The sequence below is a fragment of the Chiroxiphia lanceolata genome, chromosome 2, assembly GCF_009829145.1.
Source record: "Chiroxiphia lanceolata isolate bChiLan1 chromosome 2, bChiLan1.pri, whole genome shotgun sequence".
In the NCBI taxonomy this organism is placed as follows: Eukaryota; Metazoa; Chordata; class Aves; order Passeriformes; family Pipridae; genus Chiroxiphia; species Chiroxiphia lanceolata.
This window is the reverse complement of record NC_045638.1, coordinates 16343582-16369721: the sequence shown is the minus strand read 5'-3', so window position 1 is coordinate 16369721 and position 26140 is coordinate 16343582. Positions and strand designations below refer to the sequence as shown.

General features: G+C 38.2%; 1 protein-coding gene across 8 annotated transcripts in view; it reads right to left on the bottom strand.

Moving 5' to 3' along the window:
- The window catches only part of SCML2 (Scm polycomb group protein like 2), a 70891-nt gene that overhangs the window by 9108 nt on the left and 35643 nt on the right, over positions 1-26140 (bottom strand). For all 8 annotated transcript variants that reach the window (XM_032679856.1, XM_032679857.1, XM_032679859.1 and 5 more), the window contains 5 exons: positions 14701-14951; positions 9825-9960; positions 7797-8000; positions 3255-3437; positions 2081-2194 (listed from right to left, as the gene is read on the bottom strand). In XM_032679856.1, the coding sequence (XP_032535747.1) occupies positions 2081-2194; positions 3255-3437; positions 7797-8000; positions 9825-9960; positions 14701-14951 (888 nt within the window). The remainder of the gene's footprint in view (positions 1-2080; positions 2195-3254; positions 3438-7796; positions 8001-9824; positions 9961-14700; positions 14952-26140) is intronic.

Here is a 26140-nt window from a genome sequence, read left to right as displayed (position 1 = left end):
GTTTCAAATGTAAGGATGACAATATACTGTTTAAGCACTGAAGGCCTTAGCAGGAATTGGATGCCTTGTTTTCTTGAAGTTCTTCTGGGAATTAGAAGCCAGTTGTTCTGCCTCATACACAACAAAATGATGTAATCAGACACAGTAGTAAGAACACTCTGTTTTCAGGGGTAGGGAGTCTGACTTATTCCCCACTCCCTCCTCCTTTATCTTTCATAACTTAAAGAAGAAATTGTTAGGGAGCAAGAAAGGCAGTAAAATCTGCAAAACATATCCCTGAGCAGATCAGAAGGAAAACGAGCTGTTTGAAAGACCCATTTCCCACAATTATTCCATTTCACCTTCAAATGATATTTCGAAACAACTATTTTAAGACAACATCAATGGAACAAGAACTTTTTGGGGGTAGATCTTTCTTGCTAACCAACCCATGACTGACCGCTATAAAATTGCCTCCAGATTTTCAGTGGAGGACATTGCTCTAATGGGAAACACACAACATTAGAGAACACTCTGCCTCTTGAAATGCAGAAAGCACAAATTCAAACTTTTCAAACCATGGAAAAACACTTATTTTAATTATTTTTTATCCAAGTAACTGCACTTTACAATGAAGTACTGATCTTAAAATGTATTTTAAAGACTTCCTCTGTAAAAGAGATCCATTACAAACAAGGATTAAGAAGCACAATGTGCACTCATGTTTACTTTGAGAAAGATTTCTAGTAAGATAAACTTAAACATTTGTTTTGCTCCGAATGAAACAACTTCATTTGAGCATACTTAAGTGCTCAACACTTATTATGTTACCTACCAGAAATATTTGACTTAGGTGTACAATGTATCTCTGGAATTAGGCCAATGTTCTTTTTGAAAGACACAGAAATCGATAATCAATGCAGAACTGTATATAATAACAGCTGCAGGAAACACAAGTATGTGAATATGCTACATATATACAAAATAATAAGAGGTACCATTTTAAATAAGCTATCATTTGGAACATTTTAATTTTATATCCTTTTCTGCTTTAACAGAAGAGATTATTCTGCCCCCACTCATGCTAATAGATACAAAATCACTTCAGGATCACATAAAAAAAGGGAAAAAAAAAAAGAAAAAAGAAGCAAAAAACCTCATCCCCATCATATTTCAAAAAACGATGTGCAAATATCTTGTAGCAAGAGAAAGTATGTATCAGATGGGATGAGTCAATATCATCATTTTACCACGGTCGAACGAGTTAAGTAGCAAATACAGAGTAAAAAACCATTTTGCTGTGTCTCTCTCCCTGAGGTTTAAACCTAGAGGCTTTACTTCACATTAGAGGCAGACTAAAACTAGACATATGTTCAGTTACTGCAGCTGAATTGCAGCACAGGAAAAAAGTGCTATTTATTAGTGAACAACATCAACCTAACAGTCAGCTGCCACAGGAAGACTATGCCACTACCCTGGCCATGGCTGCCTGGATTCAACCCTTCCCTGTGCTCACCTGAGTCCACAGTGAGTCACCCCAGAGAAGTAAACTGCAAGACTCTTAACCAGAATGTTTTCTGTGCTTTCGTTCAATGTTTCAGCGCACTAATCAGCCAGAGAGAGGGAGTAGGGGTGGGCTAGGACTCAATGCGGGGACAAGGAGGCAAGGAAAGCAGGAGCAGCACAACTTTCACAGGCAGCTAGCCATAAACTCTGCTAAATTGTATCATCAAGCTGCACCCTTACTCACTTAATGACCTCTGCCTAGAGTTAAGAGAGATGCTTCCAATTTATCTCCTAACCCATTTCAAGGCAATTGGTTTTCAGCTATACACGAAGCAGGTGGCTTCATCTGTCACCTATGTGCCTGAGCCCCTTTGCGGAAGAGGCTGCGGGGTTTAGGAGAAGCACTGCTGTGACTTGCAGTAGATCTTCCCTAAGTGCAAAATCTGTGCCAGTGATCAATAATTAACATACTTTCACCCTGACCTGTCAAAGGCTAGAGACAAACCAGACACATATGTTGTACTCAGTCCTTTTTGACTGGAAATACTGAAACCATAAATAATCCTCATATATAATCCCGACATAATGTAATTACCTTCAGATGGATGAGCATCCTTTCTGGGAAGTTTAGGGGAAAGAGGAGCAGTATATGGTGGAGAGTCCTGAGAGTATCGTTTAGCATTCCTGTTTTCAGGTATTTCTTCTTTGGCTGTGAAGAGGAAAGCCACCATGTATTATTCCAGCATAAAGCTGCTCATGGGCAAAGTCCAGGGACAAAAGTAAAGACAGACATCAGCCAGTCACCAGGTTACAGCTCAGTTTCTTGTGTCACACAGCCTCAGTCATTTCAATACGAGCTTTCTAAGTTGAATTACCTTGACTCTGTCTACTTATTTTTCTGAAAAGAGTTAAAACTAATGACTTGCACATGACAGACAGGATTATAAATTTAATTCCTCCATTGGAAAGATGAAAAAACCCCATATTTTCTAAAGCAGCACCCAGAAAACAGACTCAACTACCAGACAGCTGAGAGGAAGCTTCACTCCCAATATGAATCTCCTGAAATTGCCCTGACAACAAGGCCATCTCAGCTATGGCTCCTGGTGACTCCTGACCTGGGACTTGTAACACCACATCCTGCAAACAATCTGTGGGAGATGCTGGGCAAGTCACTTCCTCTCCTCTTCACTGTATGTTCCTGGAGCAGCAAAGATACTGGATTCACGGAAAATTTCACAAGCAGCCACCTGCAAAATCCACCTTTTCTACTAGAAGACTGGACTGTACATAGCAGAATGTAAAATTTTTGGAGTCACCACTAAGTAAAGTGAATAAAGAGAAAAGAAAGGACCTTTTGCTAATATTGGAAGGGTTAGACTGAATTGCCTTTCAGGGCAAGCCCCTTCTCATAGGTAGCAAGTATCTTTCAGTAAGTTTATTTTATGATCCAAACATAATTTTTAACAAATAAAATGTGAAGTTTTGAGCTTGTCTTTTTAATGGTATCACAGTGGTAAAGTACATATGTTTTCTGGCTTGCCTACAAGGATGAGTTTGCTGAACAAAATTATTTACGCCCATGTGGTATAAGCTATCCCTTCTGTCAAAGCACTACCACAGTGGAACCAATCCACTAAGAACTGAAGTGTATTAATTTCAAGCCATTCGCATCCTAGAAAGACTAAAAATTTACATTTCATAATTCATAATTTCACCGCATTTCTCAAAAATACCAGCACTTGAAAGTAGCAAGTGATTAACGATACCTGGCTTGTTCCTATCATACTCTGTAGGACTATGTGCACATCCCATGTAAGGGCTGAAAGGCTGGCTACTGAAGAGATTATCACACTGCAGGCTGTGGCAGAGCTTCTCCAAGAAGCGCAGGACAAATGATGCACTGTTTACAGAAGGAAGATTGATGGCATGCTTTTCCCCATCAAAGGAAGCTGTGAATAAGAAGATTACATCACACATCATAAAGTATAGTAAAATACCATCATTAACTTAAAGGAGAAGACATCCAGATTTGATTTAAACCCCACAAGACATGAGAGGAGTAAATAATCATTCCAACAGTTTAAAAAATTCACATCCAAAGAACTGATTTTACCTTCCATTGGATCCATGTCAGTTTAAATTTGCTAGGAACTGGTTTTAATAAAATAATTTGAGATTCACACTAGTATAACAAAATGTGCAGCTATTTCCTCACCACCAAAACCTTGTGTAATTTCTGCTAATTGCTTATAAAACAGTAAGCTTTCCACCACCTATTTGCAGGAGATAGCACACAAAAGACCCTTTAAAATATTTGCTAAAAAAAAAAAAAGCCCAAACAATTTTTTTCTTTTTTTTTTAAAAAAGAAGGAATGAAACAAACAATTTTAACTTTTTTTTTTCTCAGTTTCTAACTGAAGGGAGCATACTTGTGGTAATGTGCTGGCATCCATTACCATTGAAATTCTGACTATGGAAACGTTTTGCCATTTATTTTATCACTAGAGAAATCTATGCTGCTGTCAGCACTACAGTGGTCAAGCTCTCACTTATTTCAACAAAAGCTAGGTGGCAGAGACACCACAACAGCCACAAAAGAATCTGTAGTCTTTTAAACTCAGTGATTACAAGGAGCCGGAACATGTGCCTTATGTTTTTTCCTGGCTGATCTCCTTCCTTGCCCCTCAAACACAGTGTGGCAGCTGATATTTTTCCTTTTTTGTGCAAATTAGTAAGGTTTTGAAAAGGCTCAATACTACCAATATATGGATAAATAATTACCATTACATCAGCTGAAACTTTTAGTTACTTCTGACTAGAAAGACTTTACAACAAAGCAGGAACAAACTTGTAACTTAAGCTAAGCACTGAAAAGAAGTGGCACAAACACCAGGTTTATGCATCAATTTGTCTTCTTGGTTTTCAGCCTGTCATGCAGTTTCTGTTGTTAACATAAGTTTCCAAATGATAAGCAGAGCATTAAAGGATCACATTTTGTCGGTAGCAGATGCATTAAAAAAAATTTTAAAAGCCAGAAATGACATGAAAGCCTTTATTCACAAATCTGAATTAAGGAATATTTCCATATCGTGTTGCAAAAGAGACAGATAATATACACAAAACCAAAGAAAATGCCTAAGCCTAGCATATTTTAGGCTTCCTTAGGAAATCTGAAGTGTCAATTACTTACACTGTTGATGCAAGGAAGCTTCTGATTAGAGTTAATGCAAGTTAACCAGCTAGCATCAACAACAACGTGCTCCCTCCCATCTGCTTTCATGACAGACTGACCAATGCAAGTGCTTGAAGTTTAAGAGTCAGTACTACAGGACAAAAGTGTTTCCATGGCCTGTTTGATTTTTCCAGGCTCCAACGTTCAAATGAAATGCTAATGATTAACAGTCCCACATGTGGCTCAGACACAAGGTCCTCTACATCCTGTTTGGGGAAGGGGTCTCCAAAGGCAAATTTTTGCTTGGAACTCAACCAGTTCTGGAGAGCAAATGGGCTGTGAGACCTAGCACAGCCTGACCTCCTGACAAATTTACTGCAAGGTAGTAGTCAGCTACAGCAGAAATTTAAAATGCTTTATAATAGCTTTATGGATCTTCCTATATGACTTTGGAGAAATGACTTATTCTACACCCCTTAATTTCTCATTTTGAAAGAAGTATTGGAAAGAACAACATTATATAAAAGTTGTCAGGAGGATAAAGCAAGAAACAGCTGAGGCATTGTGACTGCCCCAGCAAAACATTCCATGGGAAAAATTCACAAATAAACATCCAGTGCAAACACAGCTCCCCCGTACTCTGAACACCTAAGGGGAACCATAAAAACTCCAACCAAGGGTGTGCAATCTAGACCCATAGGCTCAACTGTCCACTCTGCTTGGGGACAATATGAGCATCTTCCCAGACAAATGCTAGGAGAAAAAATTAAAAGGAGTACTTTTGAGGTGAAATAACCTCAACCTTTAATGATACATAAACAGGGACTGGAGCTTGTGTGTGCAATCCCAGCCCCCAGGAGTCATACTCATTTCTTTACCTTCCACTGGGTGTGTTTTAAATACCACGTTCAAACCAGAAGAAAGACTGAGAGCTAAACTATCAAAAAATGTGTTTTTCTGATAGTGATGAAACTTATCCAAGAGTCTGATTTTAATTCTCTCTTGAGAAAATTTATCTGAGCCTCAATCTATTTCATCCCACCAAGTACCATAGTGTCTGTACTACAGGGAGAAAAAAGGGGCTGACACCACCACCATAATGGGCTTGCTAATCAAGCTTTTAATTTCCTTTCAGTTATATTTGCCTGAATTGAAACCTTATGCATCAAGCAAAAATAAAAGGGTTTGTGCCTTTGTTTGAGTAAGAAAAGATGGAAAAATTCTAAATTCAATTTTATTCAAAACAATTATTTTCCTTGGCAGCTGAACTGAAAGAACCCCCTAATTATTACACAAATTCTAGCAAGATTATTTTATCCATGTCCTCATCAGCACAGTTTCCTCCTACAGCAGGTATAAAACTTGCCATGAAAGCATCAGTTCTCCAAAAGATTTAGATTTCTTTTCTTGTTTTCTGCCGCAACATCCTTTTTTCTTGTCTAAAAAAAAACCTAAACAAAATGTGAACAACAAACCACTCACCAAAACCACTTTAAATCAAGAAAAGCTACAAGTAAATACTCTCAAAATTTCACTCTGTAATTCCTTATTTTATTCTACTCTTGCTTTCTTCTTCTTCCTTGCTGTTCATGCACACATATATCTGCAATGTGCTACATTAATCTAAGTCATTTGGTGGTTCACAAAATATAACACACAAACTTTTGATACAGTGACAGGGAGTGTTTGCTCACCTGCTTCTCAGCAACCTGTTTGACAAACCAATGAGAAGGCAAGAGCCCAAGAACACCAGAAACCCCCTGGTATCTTGTGGCTCGCTATCACCTGGATCAGGACTCTAATTCAGGAGCAGTCTACATCACCAGGTTCCTCAAATACAGGGCTACACAGCTGATTTCTCTGAATACAGGCCTTGGGGTGAAGCCAGATGCAGAACAATACTTCCTTTTTGTACAGAATTTTTGAATGTAAACAAACCACAACTTCATGAGAAATCTGAAATTCCTTTCTGCTATTTGAAATAATTATTTTCAACTACTCAGTCACAGCCCAGAGTTGCCACTGCCTACGATTTAGTCCTTCATGATAAACAATCACAAACAGAATACTGGCAATGAACATCTCAGTGCATTTTGCTGTAGAAAATTGACTTGCCGGAATTAGGTACAACAAGGAGTTAATAATATAAAAAACTTTCATGCCTATTGCAAAAATGAAGCAGTATCAGTTTCAAAACCACACATATACAATGCCATTAAACCTTTACTACACAGCTGAGAAGCAGCATCCATTTTGTGAACAAACTCATGGGGGTGCCTAAGCAAGATTACTGTAGTTCTGCTGTACACAGGTTGGGGTGCTGCTTTTTAAATATTGTTATGCAGCAACATCTTTATGAGTATTTAATTGAACCTCTATTCCACTAATCATCTTTCACATCTGGTGTTAATCTAAAGAGATTAAAGTAATGCAAAGTCTTTTTATCACCAGTGATGGAATTATGAATTGATGTGCTAACTGCTATATAGAATATTTCCTAGCCTAGAAGGAAAAAAATGTCAAGAGCAGCTATTCAGTTTGAGATATAAAGATAATTTATCTACAGACCTGCCATCAAAATGTAATAGAAATAAATCTATTCCATATTAGGGGACATAGGTGGATGAAGATTGTGCTACAGTTCTGGGGAAGGGGGTAAGAGAAGCAGCAGCAACTTTAAGATGTGGAATCACTGGAAGCTAAACAGATTAGTTTGAGACTTGTCACTCACTTGGTTAATGCATTAAGAACACCAAGCATGGATAAGATTATGCAAATGACTTGAATTAATAAAGCTGATTACTTCACTTGTACCAAGTTTACTTTACAAATGTTTGGCTACAGCTGCTAAATGAGGTGCACAAGCTCTGCTTAGTATAAGAACCTAACTGTGCATATGGAATTTAACACTGCTATTGCTGAATTCTAACTTAAAGAATTATTCAAATCACTCTGAACCCAGAGTGAGATAGATCACTCACCACCAGTAGTGAAGAAGTTCACAAGTATATGTTCTTGCCTGTGTTTACATAGTTACAAAAGTGATATAAATTCATTGCAGTTCTTCAGTTCTTCTGCCCTACCTCAAGTTCACAACCGAGTGAAGAAACAGAAGAAACCAAGCATCTTCACATACCAGTTATCATTTCCCCTCCATGATGGCCAGATTTCAGAAATCCAAAGACTGTTTTGGCTTGATAGGCACAATCCACACAAGCCTGTACAGCCTGCTGAAGTACCACATTGACAGGACCTGGTCCAAAGTGGTCTGGAAGCTGCTGAACCTTCTTCTTATCCAGGTGAGGCCCAGAATTTCCATGTTTGTTGACATAAACACACACTGAAAAGATACAAGCCATATTTACTGCCAAGAAACCAAGACATGTTAGAACTGCAAAGTATCATTTTAGTTTTAATCTCGAGGAAAAGATGTGCTGGTAAACTCAAGAAGCTGAACATGCAGACGTGCTTTCAGAGCATGCAGAAAGTGCTCTTCCACCAAGGTTCTCCTGCCTGAGTCCTAAACCTACTTTTTCTTCCTGTTCTCTGAAGCCCTTCTCTACCTCACTAATGTAATAAGACTTGTATTTTGATATCTCTGCTCACACACTAGTTCCAATAAAGTACGAATTACTGGCAGGTACTCTAAATGACTAAGACACAATTCTAAAAAGCTGGTCTTACCAAGTTACTGCCTAAATTTTTTCCTGTTTAAGAAGCTGCAACAAAGAGAACCCTATGTTATATACCTACCACTGATGCTCATTCTGAAGCACCCATATGGCACTAACATATACATGCACACAGGCCATTATACACACACAATGGCTACTGAAGGCCTGTACCTTCAGAAGATCCAAACCTCTCACATGTGATTCCTACACTGTAACACGGTCTTCTCTGCTAAATAAAATAAACACTTCCCTAGAAACACTGTAAGCTTAGCACAAAAAAACCATACAGGACTTTTGAAAACACTTTTTAAAGAGATAATGTGAAATTGTCTTCCAAAGAGACTTCCAAGGCAGAAAAACATGGGAAAAAGATGCAACTGATGATTTTTTTTCTTGTTCAACTTCACTATCACATGACAAAAACTGTACCCAAGACATTATTACAGCTTAATAAAGAAATGTGCCTCTGTGGTGATTAAACAATCTAAACATTCTATTACACAAAAGACTGACATTTTCTGAACTGCAGTATGACTTGCACTTAGAAAAAACAGGATTTTTGAAACTGAAGTACTTCCACAAGAGTCCTCATCCATATCTGTTTACTCTCTGATGTCTGCAAATTGGAGGAAACCTATTTGTACAAATAATCAAAGCTACGAATCAACAAAAATAGTTTCTATAGCATCTTCTGTATGGGCTCAACAACAACAACTGCCTTCCAAAAGGTTTATTTTCCTAGGGAAAAAGTACGTGTTTTCTCCTCATCCATGACTGAAACTGGGAGTGAGAAGAGCCTGACAACTTCAATTGTAAAAACAGGTTTTAAATGTAAAAAGGCATCCCAAACAAAATTAGCATAATTTATGGCATTTTTAGGAAGATCTGAGATTTCAGGTGACAACACACAAATTGTTTCACTACAGAGTTACCAGTTCCTCAATGGGTTAGTTCATTTACTAACTTTTTTCTTTTCTGCCAACTCTTTTCAAGACGCATTTCATTACATTTAAAAGAAAAAAAAAGCAAACATGAGAAAAGAAGAATGTATTCCCTCTGATTGCCTGTACTGGGTTTTAACAGAGTTGTTTCTTTTCATGTAAGGGTATACAAAGATAAAATCTCCATTTTGTTATATTACAGTACAGCCTGCATGATATCAGAATATCATTGCTACATCTACTCCCATTTCATACATTAGGCAGTGGGACAGACATGAAAGAACTGTACAGTTTCCTTCTTCAGACAGGAACAAACTGTCAGGTCTAGCAGATCTATCAAAAGCCCCTGTGCCCCAGCACTTATTGCTGTAATGCAGGCATCAAAATACTAGTTCTGCAAACTCACTCTGGTTCCTACAAATATCTTTAAAAAATAAGGTAGTTGGAAAATGATATAGTAATAAGTTTGCAGCACATTTGCCATAAAATGACACTATTATTTTCTTTGACATGGAAGCCATTTCGAACATTTTTTTCTTTGACTTTTACCTGTGGATATAACTGCTGCAGTTGCACCAGACAAACTAAATCCATCTTTATGTATCTGTGTAGTTCCACTGTCCCCCTCAGGAGATGACTGAGGAGAAGGAGATGCTGGAGTTGGTTTTTCTGGCAAGATTTTTTTCTGTTTAGAGAAAAAAAAACAAAGTCAAAATGTTTAACGTTTTTTAAGGAGTATGCAAAACCTTTCTGCTATCAGTTACCATCTTAATGAACCTGTGTGGTTCCTTATTACACAAGTATCACACACAGGAAAGAAGATAAAGCTGTGGAAAGGAAGATCAGAAACTGTCAGTTCGCATTTACAGCTACTTTAGTAACGAAGTGGAAGATAAATGACTTATAAAGGAACCCATCTTCATCTAAAAAGTGGGAAAAGAGCAAGCTTTCTATACAAATTTATGAACTCTTCTAAGTGTTACAAAGCACAGAAGAGGTGTTTTGGATTATTTTCCTGTCCATGCCCTTTCAATCACCTGGGTTTATTACAACTCAAGTAAGTTAGCTGTGCTGTGTATATATTGCCACAAAAAACCTGAGTCACATCTGAACATCAACATCACAGCACACCTGTATTTTCCCTCAACTTGTTTTGAAGGAGCTGGAGTTCTCAAGTAACCGCTTTCAGGAACTGGTGCTTCATGAAAGATATCAAATAAACCTGTCATTACAATCCAGTCATGTTGTTGCCAAAACCTTTCCCGTTCCCAAACCAAACTTATTTGAAGCTTATCATATGACAGACAACCACCGTTTGCAGCACAGAGATTTCGAAATTGGTCAGTGTGCATTATCTTTTCCACCTGAGAAAAGGAGAATATTTTTGTAATTTGGTTTGGACTGGGCTTTAGAAAAGAGATGTGCACAAGAAAGACCTTTTTTAATGTTGTTTGACATACTATGAAAATACATGAAAATTAAAGAATAAATTAGAGTTGATCACTTCTCCCTTCACTACTTATTCTCACATGAGAACAGATAAAATTCTCATTCTCTCACCTAGTAAAAATTAAGAATATAAGAGATAAATCAAGGTCTTGACACTGCTGAAGGCAGCAGAGACTTGTGGTCATGTGGTAAGGATTTACTGTTAAAACTGATAAATAGTAAAATAAAAATTCAGTCAAGTCCCTAAGGAAGGATAAGTCCTCTTCCATTTAGCAGTATTCATCCTTCACACTTTTAGAAGCAGCATATTTTCCAAATAATGTATTAAAAACAATGTAGAAAACAATCAAAACATACACTTCCCTAAAAAAAGCTGTGCTTAACTTCTTCACAGCATCTATAAAGAATCAATTAACTTCCTTCTGAAATCCAGGGCACTGTGAAGAAAAATTATGGTCCCCTTATAGTTCAGAGAAGATAGGTTTCACTCGAGAAAGTGCTTAACAATATGGCACTGGTGGAATCACTACGAACATAAGGAATAGACTGCCAAGGTTTGGCATTGCATTGTGAATGAGATGAGGTGGCACAGGTTAGATACAAAACCAAGCAGTGATGTATTACTTGTCAGGAATTGCTTAAGTATCTTCACACTGGGTGACAGAAAGGTCTCTCTCCGTCCTTAATACAGGGAACAAAAATGGACTTGGGAAGACTGAGCTTTTGATCTGAAATCTAATATTCCTGAAGGCCCCCTGGAGCAGGGGCGGCAGTTGTCCCTCGCCATGCTGGAAAATATGGGTGGTCAAGTCAAGGAGAACCACGAGGAAATCAGGAAAAATACAGCCATGAAAACAAAATACAAACACTAAACTAAGAGGAACCATCTGTTCTCCATACTAACATACAAGTGTGGTGAGGCCAGCCAGACATTTCCTACCTTCTCCCTCAGAAGAAAACACAGCACGTTACACCTGCTCAGCTGAGGCTCTCATTTTGTATCCCACACCGAGGAGCAGGAAGCTGTGAGCCCAATGCCATGGTGTTTCACAAGGCAGGCCATGTTCCCAGCAGGGCTCAGCACATTTCCTTGGTCTGGTTGTTGCTGGCTGGCCCCTGCCAGTTCTGTCTGCCTGCAGAGAGTACTGCTCACAGTCTGGTACCACTGGGCCAACTTCAACCACTGGCTTTACCCTGATGCTTAAAAACTCTTTTTTTGTGAGGTTGAATTTAGGGCTGTTATGCATACTCAGACCAAGGTGTTTCCTCAAGAAATTCTGAAAGGAATTCTTTGTACTGTTATGCGAAGTGTACTTTTAAAATATAATGAAAGAGATGTAAAGAGGTTTCTTCTTCATTATGACAGAGTAAAAACATACAGTGCAAACTGTGAGAAACAAATGGAAAACAAAATCCATCATGCATCTCATGCTTGTAGGGCAGCTTAGAAAAAAACTTAAATAAAGGAGAAAAATGACGCAAGAGCTCAACATTCCTAGTTGTGCAATAAAAGTTAATATCTGCACTGTGATAAACATTGCAGCATAACAAACCTAAAAGGGCAAAGAAATTCAAACAACTCTACAGAGTAACAGGCATAGACCAACCTCCCTAAATACAGAACTACCACACAGCCAGCTCACACCTGAAGCACAATTATTCAGTCTAAAATCTGGAGGAGTTTTTTTGGATCAGTCTTGGGGGAGAAAGAAAAAAAAAAAAAAAAAGAAAAAAAATCACTTTCAAATCTCTAGGCACATACTATTTGCATATGGCCTGTGAGGTATACAGACTGTATGGCACTCCATGTCAGATACACCCTGTCTGTGCACAATTCCCACAAAGTTGCATTTCACCTCTTTACCCTTATGCTAACAGGTATAATAGTCCAAAGAAAAGCTTGCACATATGTATAATATCTTGGCAATTTAACCATGTACCAAAGCAATAACAACTTTCTGTGAATTCTCAAAAGGAGCTAATTTTTCAAGTTTTTGATGCAAAAGTTAATGTAGTAAAACTCCCAAATTAGATACATCAAACTTAGATTCTGTGAAACTAACTCTGTTGCCTGGCCCCACAGAGGAAATCAGCAGTGTACAGATTTCACTAAGCATCTCAAATTCACTGCCCCAAGACAGGGAGTGTCAGCAGTAACCCCCATTCTCCATCAGTTCCCCCAGGTACCTCACACAGATCAGGTGTCAAATGCAGTGCTCCAAGCAGACACTTTGAGACATCCAGTCTGAGCCCAGAAGCCTCTTCTAAGGGCAAGATATCTCCAACTATTGTTTCAAAAGATAGATAAAGCCTCTCGATTTCTTTTTAATGAGAGAGAGAACAAAATTCATACGTGAAAGTGCGCATCCTGCCATACCTGAGTAAGACCTTAAGATTTGACAGTCCTGTGTTCAATGCTGTACTTTAAAACCTCCCCAAACTTGTGGAGAACACCCCACCCACTAGCTAATGCTAAACAGAATCACCCTTGTCCTCTTTAATCTGTGCCTCTGTGCACTTTTATACACCAAGCAAGAGACAAACAAAACTAGAGACCAATCCCACCAGTTGCCTATGAGTTTGGATGTCCGACTGGAAGGGGCAGGCAGCAAAGAAGACAGTGCTCAGCTTACAATTTCTAGTCCCCAAGATCATTTCTTATCTTGTGGTCATCATTTCAACAAAGTGCTGCTTCCAGTTTTGTACTAGAGAGTTCTGGTTACGCTCTAATAATGTTACTTCACTAGCACTTTACACTGATCAGCACTGTCACTGAAGGGAGAATTCCCACCTGTGCCATTACTTCACCCCTTTCCACACATCTCTAGCAATAGATCCCATAGCCCACACTGATATAGAGTGAAGGAGAAAAGCCGCAAAACTTCTACTTTTTTAATCTTTGGAGGGGAGTGGGTAACGAACACACAAAAAAAAACCCAACAGTGTCCCCCACCTCCCCACTAGTGCTAATGCAAAGGAAGAAGGAGTAGATTGCCTGAGGAAAGACACTGCAGGATTGCTACTCCTCTTTGACAGCCTGCTGTGCATGAGCAAGCCTCAGAAAATAGATCATACTTCCACAGCAATCCAAATTGCCCAAAATCTGTCCTGCTGTGATCCTATTCTTCCTTGCAGCAGTTGTAGCACTTGTGCTTTTTGGGGTGGAGCAGACAAAGAAGGAAATAAGAGGGATGGATGTTGTGCTAGTTGTCTACCAGTTGAGCTCCCTGAACTATCTCAGACATTTTACCCACCAGCACTGGTACCACATGGGAGCGGGAAGTGGGGTGAGGGTACAGCAGTGTCAATGTGTACCTAATCAAACAGCTCCACTGCAGGTGAAGCTGGAGGCAGCTGCCAGCACTCCAGATCTGACTCAGCTTGGCAGGGAGAAAGGTAGAAAGGCATCATGTCTTTCAGACCAGGGCAGAATTAGGCCCACACCTAGAGAAATGTTTTGCCTGAAAGAAGCTTTGTGCTTCATGCTAGTAGTATCTCCCGGATTAGGGGGTATCCATGAGATTCATTTGGCAAATCCAGCTGTATGCTTAAGAAGCCTAAATTATGCAACAAAGCCCTCACTGTTCTTTTGTTTCTAACCCAAAACAAAAGAAAAAAATAAAAAAATTACACATGCTATATATATGGTTCAGTAACAAACTAACTCAGACTAAAAAGCTTAAAGGCTTTCCTGGCTCTTGTAATTTTACTGGGAATGGCTATTCCAGAATAGCATTTTTCAACACCAACTACTCACCCATAAATAATTTAGTAATGTTGTTTGGGAATAAAATAATCCACAGACTCTTACACTGAAATATTCCAGGATAGCTATTCTAGATTTTTTCTTGTAATCAGTTGCTGAAAACAGTAAAGCCCTGAAGGCTGAAGAGAAGACAGAAAATTTAATAATAGTAATAAAAAAACTCACTCCAAAATTTTGCAGTACAAAGTAAAGTAGTAGATAAGGACTAACCTTTTTTCCAGGTTTTAAACTTTTTTTCCTTGTTTTAAGATTTTCAGTATGAGAGGTGCTTTTTGTCAGGGGAATATTTTTAGGAGACCGGCCCTTCTTGGGAACTGCAGACTGTCCAGGGGGTTTGCCCCGACCTGGTTTCCTGCCTCGCTGTGCTGGTACTGGAGCAGATTTCTGTGGAGACTGCATTGAACGCCGGGTCACTTTGGAAGGGGAAGATTGGATTTTTGCACTGCTCTTTGTAATGGAAACTGAGGAAAAACAAAAACAAAAGGGAAGGGGGGGAAAACCTCAAAATGAACAATGGAAAGCAACTTTTCTAACAAAGGCTTAAAAAAAGAAAAGTGTACTGCACAATTTACATTGTAAAATAAATATACTTTGTATTTTGAACTTAAGTGGTTGGCATGAAACTATGTAACTCTATTGAAGCCAAAGAGAGAACTCCTTGTACCCATTCTTTTAGAGGAACTTTCCTAAGAGAAAAACATTCAAATAAGAATTGGGAAAAAAAAAAAAAAAAAAAAAAAAAAAACAAAAAAACCAAAAAAAAAAAACCAAACCAAAAAAACCAAAACAAAAACAAAAACAAAAAAATAATTAATCCACTCACCTTATAAATGCTTCCCACAATTTAATTATGATATTTATAAAGTGCCATTCATCAAGAAGGCCTTCATGAAGAAGGCCACAAACTATACAGCCTGTAACATATCCCCTTTCCTCTAAGAGCTGTTTCCACAATTACAAGACATGCCAACAACTTCCAGGGCGCTACAAAACAATTTTGAGCAGCAAAGAAAATCAGCCCACTGACAGTGAAAACTGATGACAGGTAAAAAGTCATTAATGAGCATTTCTCTGAGATGCCAATTTAGAAAGTTAAATTCACATAACTATAACCAGATTTTTCCGCCTCAAACCATTTGGAAGAAGAACGTCCAAAAATCAAACACAATATCATTTTTATTCATTCTTTACATTGAAGTGGTTTTCTCCCATGAAATGAGTGAATCTCCCATCCCAATACAAATTCAATATGGGATCCCAATAGATATCCACTTGAATATGACCCAATATGCATATGATATGACTGCATTACAATCTGGTGTGAAGCTGCAGGATGTGATCAGATTTCACTGAATTGAACTTCCTAGTTAAGAGTCTTTTCCATCCAATTCACTCTTCTCTGAAATAACAACAATGATTTTATTTTATCTATTTCCAACCCAATGGACAGATTAAAACACTAAAAGGATGCCAAACAGAACCTTCATATAAGGACATATCCTCACTGAAAAGACGTGCCCCACCATGCTACAGTGGCACCTGTGGCCAAAAAAAAGCAAATACTAAGTTCAGAAGGCCAATAAATATTCCATTTTGTTGACCTGCTTGCTGGCAGGCAGACAGATTTTACAAGTTGCGGAACAGGTAAGAAGATGAAAATAGGAAATTTTGTGAAATCAAACCACCCTTGTCGAGAAGTATGATAAAGAAACACACAACACATTTAAGCCTTTACGCTTAAAATTAGCTTTCTAGTATCACACTGCTCCTACCACAGCCTTTTGCATCTGGCTGACGGTGAAACTCAAGTGATTTACCATAACCTTAAATACTATGAACCTAATGTGACATAACTTTGAAGTATTGCAAATTAGGGTTCAAGCAAGCTTTAACTACGTCAGTCACCAGTGCCTGATCCAAAGCACTAATGCAGACTGGAAGTGAAGCACATGGGGTTGCTACTTCTGGATTTTTGTGATTTTGGATTATTTCTTCTCCGAAAAGATTACTATGTTGAGGCTTTCCGGTAACAAAGGAAAACACAAAATAAAACACAAAGATAAATTTGAAATGAGATCTCAAGAAAATAATATATATAAAGACTGAGTTTTAATGTCTAGCTCTCTGAGTGATACTCAACAGTCCAGCACCTAGCTTCACAACTGTTACTTTACCTCCATATTTTTACTCAGGAGTTAACTGTTATTAAGTATTTGCAATAGAAAATGTCACAGTAAAATGAAATACACACTGTGCCCAGACTTCTTATAAAATACAAGTACTCCTGACACACATTTCTAGAGCTGCAGGATCATTTACATACATTGCTATTTGCCTGATTCGGTTATTAATCTAATATTCTTAAATGGCAGTTCAGAAGAAATCTCTGGTTGCAATCCTAATACATCAAATACAGACATGATATTTCCTAGGTATCTGAGAAGGACCACCTTCTGGATGTGCGAAGCGATCGCTTTCCTTTTATTTATGTATGCCAAATTGTATTTTCATATGCAATGACAGCTTAAAATAAGATGAACAGAATTTTAACCAAATGCTGGCACAGCATTACTTTTATGTCCCTGAATTGCTGAATGTCAACTCATGTTAAGCTGTATGTCTGGAAAGCAAAACAATATCAACTATATGCTGTACAATGCAGTAATACATATTGTGCCCTGTATTTGCTTAGAACAATATAAAATGCAGCTATTTACTTTTGCCACACAACTATGCATTTAACAAAACAATCATGACCTTGTAAAGAAATGTTTAACAAATTCTTTGTGCCTCTGTCTATGCTGAAATCTAGCAAATGCATTCCTATTCTCGCATAGTAAAGACACAGATAATGTTAAATACATAGCTACTTTCAAGTCAACAGGTTCTAAGACGACAGGTATGAGTTTCGGGACACTGGACAATCCCTATTCCCTTCCAGAAGGACATTTACTGGACAAAGAGTAACAATGCAATCAGCTCCAACCACTTTAGGTTGCACTATTGAACCACACGCATCAAGTACTACCTTATCTCAGCATCTTCCTACCTGTGTACACCAGAGGAGCAAATATTAGCAGCACTAACCATTAAGGAGGGGGAATCAGGTCCCACTGGTATTTTTCCTTCTGCCTAGGGCTGAAGTTGCTTTTTTCAATAGGCAGGACTGCAACAAAGCCCATGCTGCCCAGGCAGCCTCCTGGAGATAGCAGCAAATGAGGAGGCTGCTATTTGCATTTGTTGATTTAAGAGAGGATGGGGGGAGCGCAAGGGAGTGGGAGACTGCTAAAGTAATTCCCATATTGTCTGCAGGCTGTATTGACAGTGATCATCAGTCACCTGCTCATACTTCCTTCAGCCTGGCCTTCAGAGGGAGACCAAAGGTTACACCGGGTCACAGGATCTGGAGGGAAATGAAAAGACATGCAAAATCAAGCTGCCAACCCACTGCATCTGTAGACAGAGTTATCCCCACATGGCCACATGTTCCAAAAACTAAGATGTTTTAATAGTCTCATGAGAACGTGTTAAAATATAACGATGAAGAGAATAGAGAGGAAAAATGCCAAGCTCTGCTTGCAATTACTGCAGTATTTAGTTGGGATATTTACAACCAAAAAAGCACATTTGCCTTTTCAGGATGCTGCTTTGCATCACAAAGGCCTTCTCATTTGCACAAACAAAATCAAGCATTTGTGTCATGTTGCTCTTCTACACAAATATCCACTGCTCCAGTTTCTGGAGTGGGATGCACAGCTTTCCTTCCTAAGTATCTTATTTACACCCAAAACCTGTACTGGCACTCTCAATAACCAAACAGCAGAGACCACACTATACAGACATACTTTATCATAGTAACGTTAGCAACTAAACAGCGTTTTCAAAGTTCACAGAGCTCTAGCTATACTGCCATGTTTGTGTGGGCTATAGGTGACTACCTTCATGCAACTCACAAACAGTGTTCTTACTTTCAATCACTTCTCTTTCAAAATATCCTTCTTTTTTCCCCCCCAAGCAGTTCTGTGAGAATGCCAACACCTACAAACCTTGTGTCCAGTGTACATAAGAGAAACCTCAAATCCTGTATCTTGGAACTCACAGCCTAAAGATGTGTGGCTGCAACTCAGCCCTAGTTAGAACAAGCAGATCCACTGCAGTCAACTGAGCTCATTTGCATGAGAAGGACATGAAAGATTAGACTTCACATGATGGCCAAATTCTACTTTGCAGAAGCAAAAAAACTGCCCAGACACAGGCAGGTCTGCAAAATTTGACTCCAGAATATTATCTCCAAGATCTTTTGCCAGAATAAGTCAGATATTTAAGGCAACTGTGAAATCTGAAGTTACTGAAACTTCTAGTACTTGGGAAGGGAATCGAACAGATGACAGCTCAGAAGCCTGAATTCTCATGCAATTCTAATTACTAAAATTCCCTCAAATAATCCACAGTGACAGTTTCACTCCATGTTTTTATGCAAACCAGGGGAAAAAAGGTTCAGATTTGTAATATTTAAACCTTATAAATCTACTGTTCAGTTAGTGTCACCGAACAGCAATTACAAGACAAGACTTAAAAAAGCTCAAGTGAAATTACACAAAGCAATATAGGGGCTCTCTTTGCTGTACATTCTGTAAACACAGCATTGCTACCTGAGGTGAAGGTGCCAATTAGGACAGTAAAAACAGCAGTTCACTGTTTAAACTAGGTTTTCTTTCAAGACAGAAATTATTCTATTTGTACTGTAGTATTGTTCCTATGCCCCCACTGATAGACAAATCCAATGTTCTTCTGAGAATATAAAATCTAGGTCCTTCTCTCATCTACAGCTGAAGAAAATGAGGCAAAGAGATTAAGCAACTTACTCTAAATCCATGTGAGCATTCCACAGCAGAAGTAATGGAAACATATCTCCCGAGTTCTAGCCTGGAATTTTAACTATAAAATTAACCTTCTTTAATATTGTAAGTTATTATCATGATAGTTTTGACAACTGGCAAAGGAAGTGGAAAAGATTAGCAATTTTTCAAAACAGCTTATTGCCAAGGATTATAAAAATTTATGTCCTTATGTCTCAATTGAACAAGAGAGCCATACAAAAGCATAAATATCTGTAATACATTCCACCTCTTTCTATCTGTGTTTGGATTACTTCTGATTAAGAGGTAGCTGCAAGATACTAATTGACATGTTGCTATGATACAAAATCAGTTAAAAGTAATTATTTTGCTATCTAAAAAGCAACACTGCACTTGGAAACTCCAACATCCACCTTGGCAAGACATGGACACTACAACATGCAATTTTCCCCTTTCTAGATTTTAGTTTCTATTGCCAGTATAATAAAAGAAAGAAAAAAAATCTCTTGCTGTTTTCTGCACAAAGTTTTAGCCTTTCACAGCCTTGAAAGGTGAAATGGAGGGCTCCAAGCAACACAAGACAAAACTGGAGGAAAGGAAAAGCATTTCTCTCCTCCTGACTTGGCCAGGCAGCACTGTAGCACCTTCAGTCCCTCACCCCTAGCCCTAGTCTCCCATATTTTCAAGAGATAGGCAAGACAGCCCCTAGAGAACTGACCAGTGAAAGTACCATTTAAGGTGCATCAAAACCCACTGCTAGCCAAATTAACACACATCACTTTCAAAAAACCCAACTTTTAATAGCTCAGCTGGGGCAGGGGATGTGTGGGAGTAGGGGGTACAAGCAAAACAAAAGAAAAACTCCTGCAAAGATCTCTCAGTTAGTGCCCAGAAACCAAGACCTTTCTAGTCTCACCCATCAACAAGCATTGCCACTGCAACAACATCAGCAAAAAAACCCAACCCAAACCAAACCTAACTAAAAAAAAAAAATCCCCTGTATTTTGTTGATAAAAATCTGAGAAGGAAAACAAGGAAGAGAACTAGTAAACACCTCATAAACTATCAAAGCAGCACAAACTTGAGTTACTTGAAGAGAGTTTCAGTGTGCTGATGATGAATCTAGCAATAAGACTAGCAAAGCCCAAGCCTACACTCAGGTACAAATTTAACAACCTGATTTTTTACCCCATCATTACTGATTCTGCCCTGGTTTTGTCTTATTTTTCCCCAAACAGCATAAGCAGTATGAAAGCTGGGCCCAAAATGAAATACTAAAATGCAACAAGCTTCAGAGGAAGAAAAAAAGAAATACAGCGTGGTTAGCGCAATGCCACAATTTGTTTTGTCTCAGTATCTGAATGACAGCACTGATACTCTGAACACAACTTATATGTACTAACATAGATTTGGAAAAAATCCACTCACAACCACTTGCTGTGGTTTGGCACAAGTAACTTACTAACTCTTTACTGCTTAGTCTCCATATAAGTAGGGCCTTGTATTAGTCGAGCTGCAGGTAAGAGGTCTGTACAGTAGTACAACTTTCTGCTCTGAGTATACTGAAATACCTGCAGTAAGACCTGAACAAGTGCAAATAAAAAAAAAAATTCCATGCAGCAGTCAAAAATACATGTGTTGGAGTACTTCCAATTTACAAGAAAATTACAACTACCTTATAAATAAACATGGTAAGATGGTGAGGGAACCAGACGTACAGTAAGGTCACAGCTTTGGGAAAGGCAAAACCTTTATTTAAGTGATTACTGCACTGTAGCAGCACCATCCAGGCCTTGCTACAGGATGTCAAGAAACATTAATACTAAATAAAAAAGCTTAACATTTGAGAGAATGTGGCAAATCAAATTTTAGCCTGAAGCACTGAGGAGTTTTTCATGTACAATTCTGAAGACAGCATAAATCTGCTTACTGTATGTGCCTGACTTAACTACTGTGATCTGCTCATGAAGAGAAGCTGGCTGCACTGACAGAAAAATGAAACCTTCAGTACTATAGAATTGTACCATTTCACCTTTTTTTTTCTTTAATGAAACTTAATTACCACGCTTATCTGATTTTTTTGCCTACTCCAAACAATGTAGTCTTTTCACAGACCTAACTAGCTCTGTCTAAAGTTTTAGCACTTCTTTTGTTTCATGTGCAAACAGGGCAGTACTTAAGTTTATATTGATGTTGCACAATCATGTGCAACTCAGCTGAAAATACAGCACAGCTATTTTCACGTAATTTCATCAATAACAGAGAAGACCATCTCCAGTATCTAGCTTGGAAAAATCTACCAAAGTAAGCACTGAGAATATGAACTGAAAATTAAATAAAACTAAACTAAGAAATCATAAAATAGACAAATCATCATCATCATCATGGCTAGGCTTCGCGAACGAAGATTTGGGAATAAGACACTTTTAAATCCCTGCTTGAGCCTGCGCTATTCTTACTGCTGTAGACAGCTTTTGAAGGAGACCTTTAACATCACAGGCTGATTAGTGTAATGAAAGAAGATTGCTCTCACTGACAATAAATGGACTGAATTGGGAGAAAAGCAATGAGGGAACACAGGATGTGGAAGAGTGGGAGACAGAGAGGGAAAGAAGGAATATGACTAAGGATAAAAGTTAGTGTATCACTTTTTTTTTTTAATTACTTCGTTGTCTTCCTTTGGTCCCCCAAATTTTCTCCCGTAGAGCACAGAGAGCAGTTCTTCCTTTATGAGTTCCTGCATCACCTTCACCCTTCAAAGATCCAGCTTCATAAGGCTGTGGGGATCATGAATATATAGAAACTGATCCCTCTCCAGATGCTGCTCACATCTAAGTGATGGATACTACTTTATATTGAAATCAGTCATGACTTGTCCCCAGTTGTTCTTTTGTTTTTTCTCTTTTATGGAGAAGAGTTTACTTCTATTATAAACAAAAGAGGTGGGTTGCCTAAGTAAATGTCATTTGCATATAATAACTAAACAGTAAAATAAATTTATACAGAAACAGCAAATAGATATTGTTCTGAAAATCTCCAGTCATCTGCTGCCTACTTCAATCATAAGCCTCAGACACAACCAGCTACAGAGCAATACAAGAGTATTCTTAGGCATAGCTTTCTATTATTCAACTGAGTAAAGTAAAAATTACAATCTATTCTAGTTAAACAGAAAAGCACAACACATTTGGCCTAGAAAAAGAGTGAATAAAAAAAAACTATGCAAAAGATATCAAACTTTAAAAGCCTTCTTAAAGCATATGAAAAGCAGAAGTTATACGGACCCAAGAGATGACTGAATTTCAGAATGACCAAATGCAGCAGGTAATACTAGAGTAACAAGACAATGTTTTTTTGCATTCATACTCATTCAAGGAAGCACATTATATCAGTTCATTGCTCAGTAATAGTCCAAAAATTGCAAATAACAATTCACAAGTAATTATGGAAGGAACAGAAAACATAACAGAAGCCACCACTACGTCCCTAAGTTTCAATACCTTGTGCATTTCTGGTTCCAGTGGCTCAAAAATGCCATAGCTGAAAAGGAAACAGTAGAGAAGAACGAAGGCGACCAGGGGAATAAAACTAATCCCAGAACAACAAAAGCAAAATCTTCCTGTACAAGTAGTGGAAGTACAAGAAGCTATTTCAGTACAAGAAACCAATGACAACAAATTGAACTACGAGCAAGAAACAGGAATATCTCTTTTTCCAGAGAAAATACACTCAAGTAGAGAACTCCTTACTACAGGATGTCTTAAGTGTCAGAAGTTCAGATGGCTCCAATATATTATTGAACAGATTAGATCAAACTCCTCCAGGAGGTACTCAGCATAAAAGCATTATTCCGGGCTTGGAAGGTGCTGAGTTATAGAGGGACAGATACTAGGAATAATTCTGCAAACTTCTCTCCTATGCGCCTGTGCTTTTCTTCAGCCAGTGCTGAAGAAAGCCTGCTAGAACCTTCAGACTGGTCCAGCACAGAAATTATCATGTCAAACTCTTTCACCTGCTATAGTTCACAACAATATTTATGGGTGACAAGTCATCTCTAAAAGCACATAAGTGATCAACAGACACAGAGAAAATAATCTACTGCATCCTTAAAATATTAACCTTGAAGCAGTAAGGTCAAGCCAATATCAAGCAGTGAATTTAAACCATATACAACAAATTACTACTCTCGGAGATATGTCTAGTGAAACAAACTACAACATTAGCTAAGCACAGCTTCTAACAGTATAAATACTGAATGCTACATTTCATACCACTGTACACATATCCTGACATCCAGCCAGGTCCACTTAAGTCATGTTTTCTGGTAAGGACCAAAGACAAAACACAAACACAAAGATTAAGGCCTGAACGCTATCAAGAGTTGGTCTAAAACAACTTCTCTACATTATCTTCTATTAACTGTGTCTTAGTTCATGAGCTTATCAGTCTAATACCAATGAGAGTTACAGAAGATACAGCTATGAAGAGCAAATATATCACGGAATCTGGTCTGAATAAAGTCACCCACATCCAAGAAGCTGGTATCTAAACACCTCCCATGGCAGACGTCCTACGTTCTCTCTGGGTATCCTAAAAGGCTAAGACAGTAACCAGCTAAAATAAAATCTTTCCTAATTTTCATATTGTCCCTCTTGCTGCATTTCATCTCTCTTTCTAAGGGTTAAATTAGACCCCAAAATACATCTCATGGCAGGAAATTGTTGTCCTAGGTATGGATGAAATTTAAAACATCCTTTATCACATTCATACTTAGATTGTAGGATATTGGCTTTGCTTGTTCCCTAAAATCTGAGGCTTTTGTATTTTTTTAAGCTCTTTAAGCAGTGATTTAACACATTTAAATGCTTTCAGTAAAGGTAGTTACAAAAATCAAGAATATTTCTCATATTCACTCTGACATTTAAGCCACTCTCAGTCAATTATTTTTCACTTTCTATTAAGGAAATTTAAGGCAGAAATACTAAAGTAACCTGCAGGAAAAAATTCCAGACCAGAATAATACTGCAGTATTCCAAGTGAATCCCTGCAATATAGTATCTGTCATACTTTCTTCCTTAACAGGAGCAGTCAATATTAATGTGACTTAATGAAGAATCCTGACAACATTATCATATTACTGAATTGAAATGACTTGATTACACTCTTCTTGAAGCTATTACTTACATCTCAGTAAAGGACTATCATTACAGTTCTTCAATGGCTCAAAAGCAATCAAATAACAGCGAAAAACATAACCTGAGAACAAAAAATATTTCATCTAGCTATGTAAAATCGACAAGTCTGTATAACATCCACAAACAGCACAAAAAATAAGCACACAAAGCAAAATAGAAATAACAAATTATTTATGCTCAGATTGGTGAAAAAAGAAGCACACAATTTCAATAAAACTGCAGTTAACTTTGTACTCACTTTTAAAATCAAAAATACAAAATCTCCAGCCTGCACCTCTCTGCACTCAGTTTCTATCACATGTCCAAATTTCTCAGTTTTGACTACAAGTCTGTAAGAATCTTACTTCAGGTTTTATTTATGCCTAAATTGTTTTTGTTTTCCATAACAAAGCAATAGTATCCTACCTGGGTAGGTATTTCAAGTCTTCAGCAAATTTGAACATACTCAAGAATTTTGTTTGGTTTATTACCTGAACAACTGGATTACATAATCAGCTTTACTAATTGTCAAACAATTCTTTGAGCTCTATCAAGCACTAATCAGGCAAGAAAAATTCTGTACATATTACCTCAAAGTATTGCTGGCTTTTCAGCAGTGAAACTGGAGTAGACTAAACAATTTAATAATACTTCTTTCCAGAAGATGAAATTGGACTGAGCAATCTGAACTGTCACAAAAATACCTTCTAAAAATTCTATGCCACTTATTTACACGGCCCCTTTTGTACACCACAGAATGGGTGAGGCTGGAAGGAACCACAGTGGGTCATCTGGTCCAAGTTCCCTGCTCAAGCAGGGTCATCCCAGAGCACACGGAACAGGATGGTTCTTGAATATCTCCAGTGAGGGAGACCCTACAACCTCTCTGGGCAATCTGCTCTAGTGCACAGTCACCCACACGTTAAAGAAATAATTAACTTACCATAATAAGACAACTCATTCATGATCTCTCAAGACAAGGTCAACCCTCTGAAGAAGTTGAGAAAGACACTTCAGAGACTGGGAGCACTGCAACATTAAGACTGAGGTCAGCTTGGTACCTATTAGATGACTTCTGATCGAATGCACATCATCCTCACCTGACTTTGCCTTTCCCTCTCACTGCAGGTTTGCACCAGCAGATCATCCTGGACAGTACAGCTACACACAGAGCTGCTCCCTTGCTGTAATCCGCCAGAACGGACTAAACTCGGTTCCAGGTATTATGACCCCTGGCAGTAACTACAGACAGGCAGGTGAGGGCAAGGATGCAGAGGTGCCCTTAACTAATTTCAGCTAGATTGTCCATAGAGTTCTTGATCTGCTGGCAAAAGACTGAGAAAAACAATGGGGATGGAAAGGGTAGAAAACACGACTGATTCCTTGCCTTCCTACTTCTACTCCTTTGGTACTTCCAGTGGGAGTTCTGTGACACCAGTGTACTTGTTTCTTACTCACCTAACACCAGCTGTGAAAATTCTCACTGAAAACAAATTTTTCTGGTTAATGATATTAAAGTAATTAATTAAAATATGTTTCCCCTCTTAAAAATCTCTCTTCCTGACAAATTTTATGGGATGAGGATAGAAAAAGCTCAAACAGTCTGACAGAAAAGCC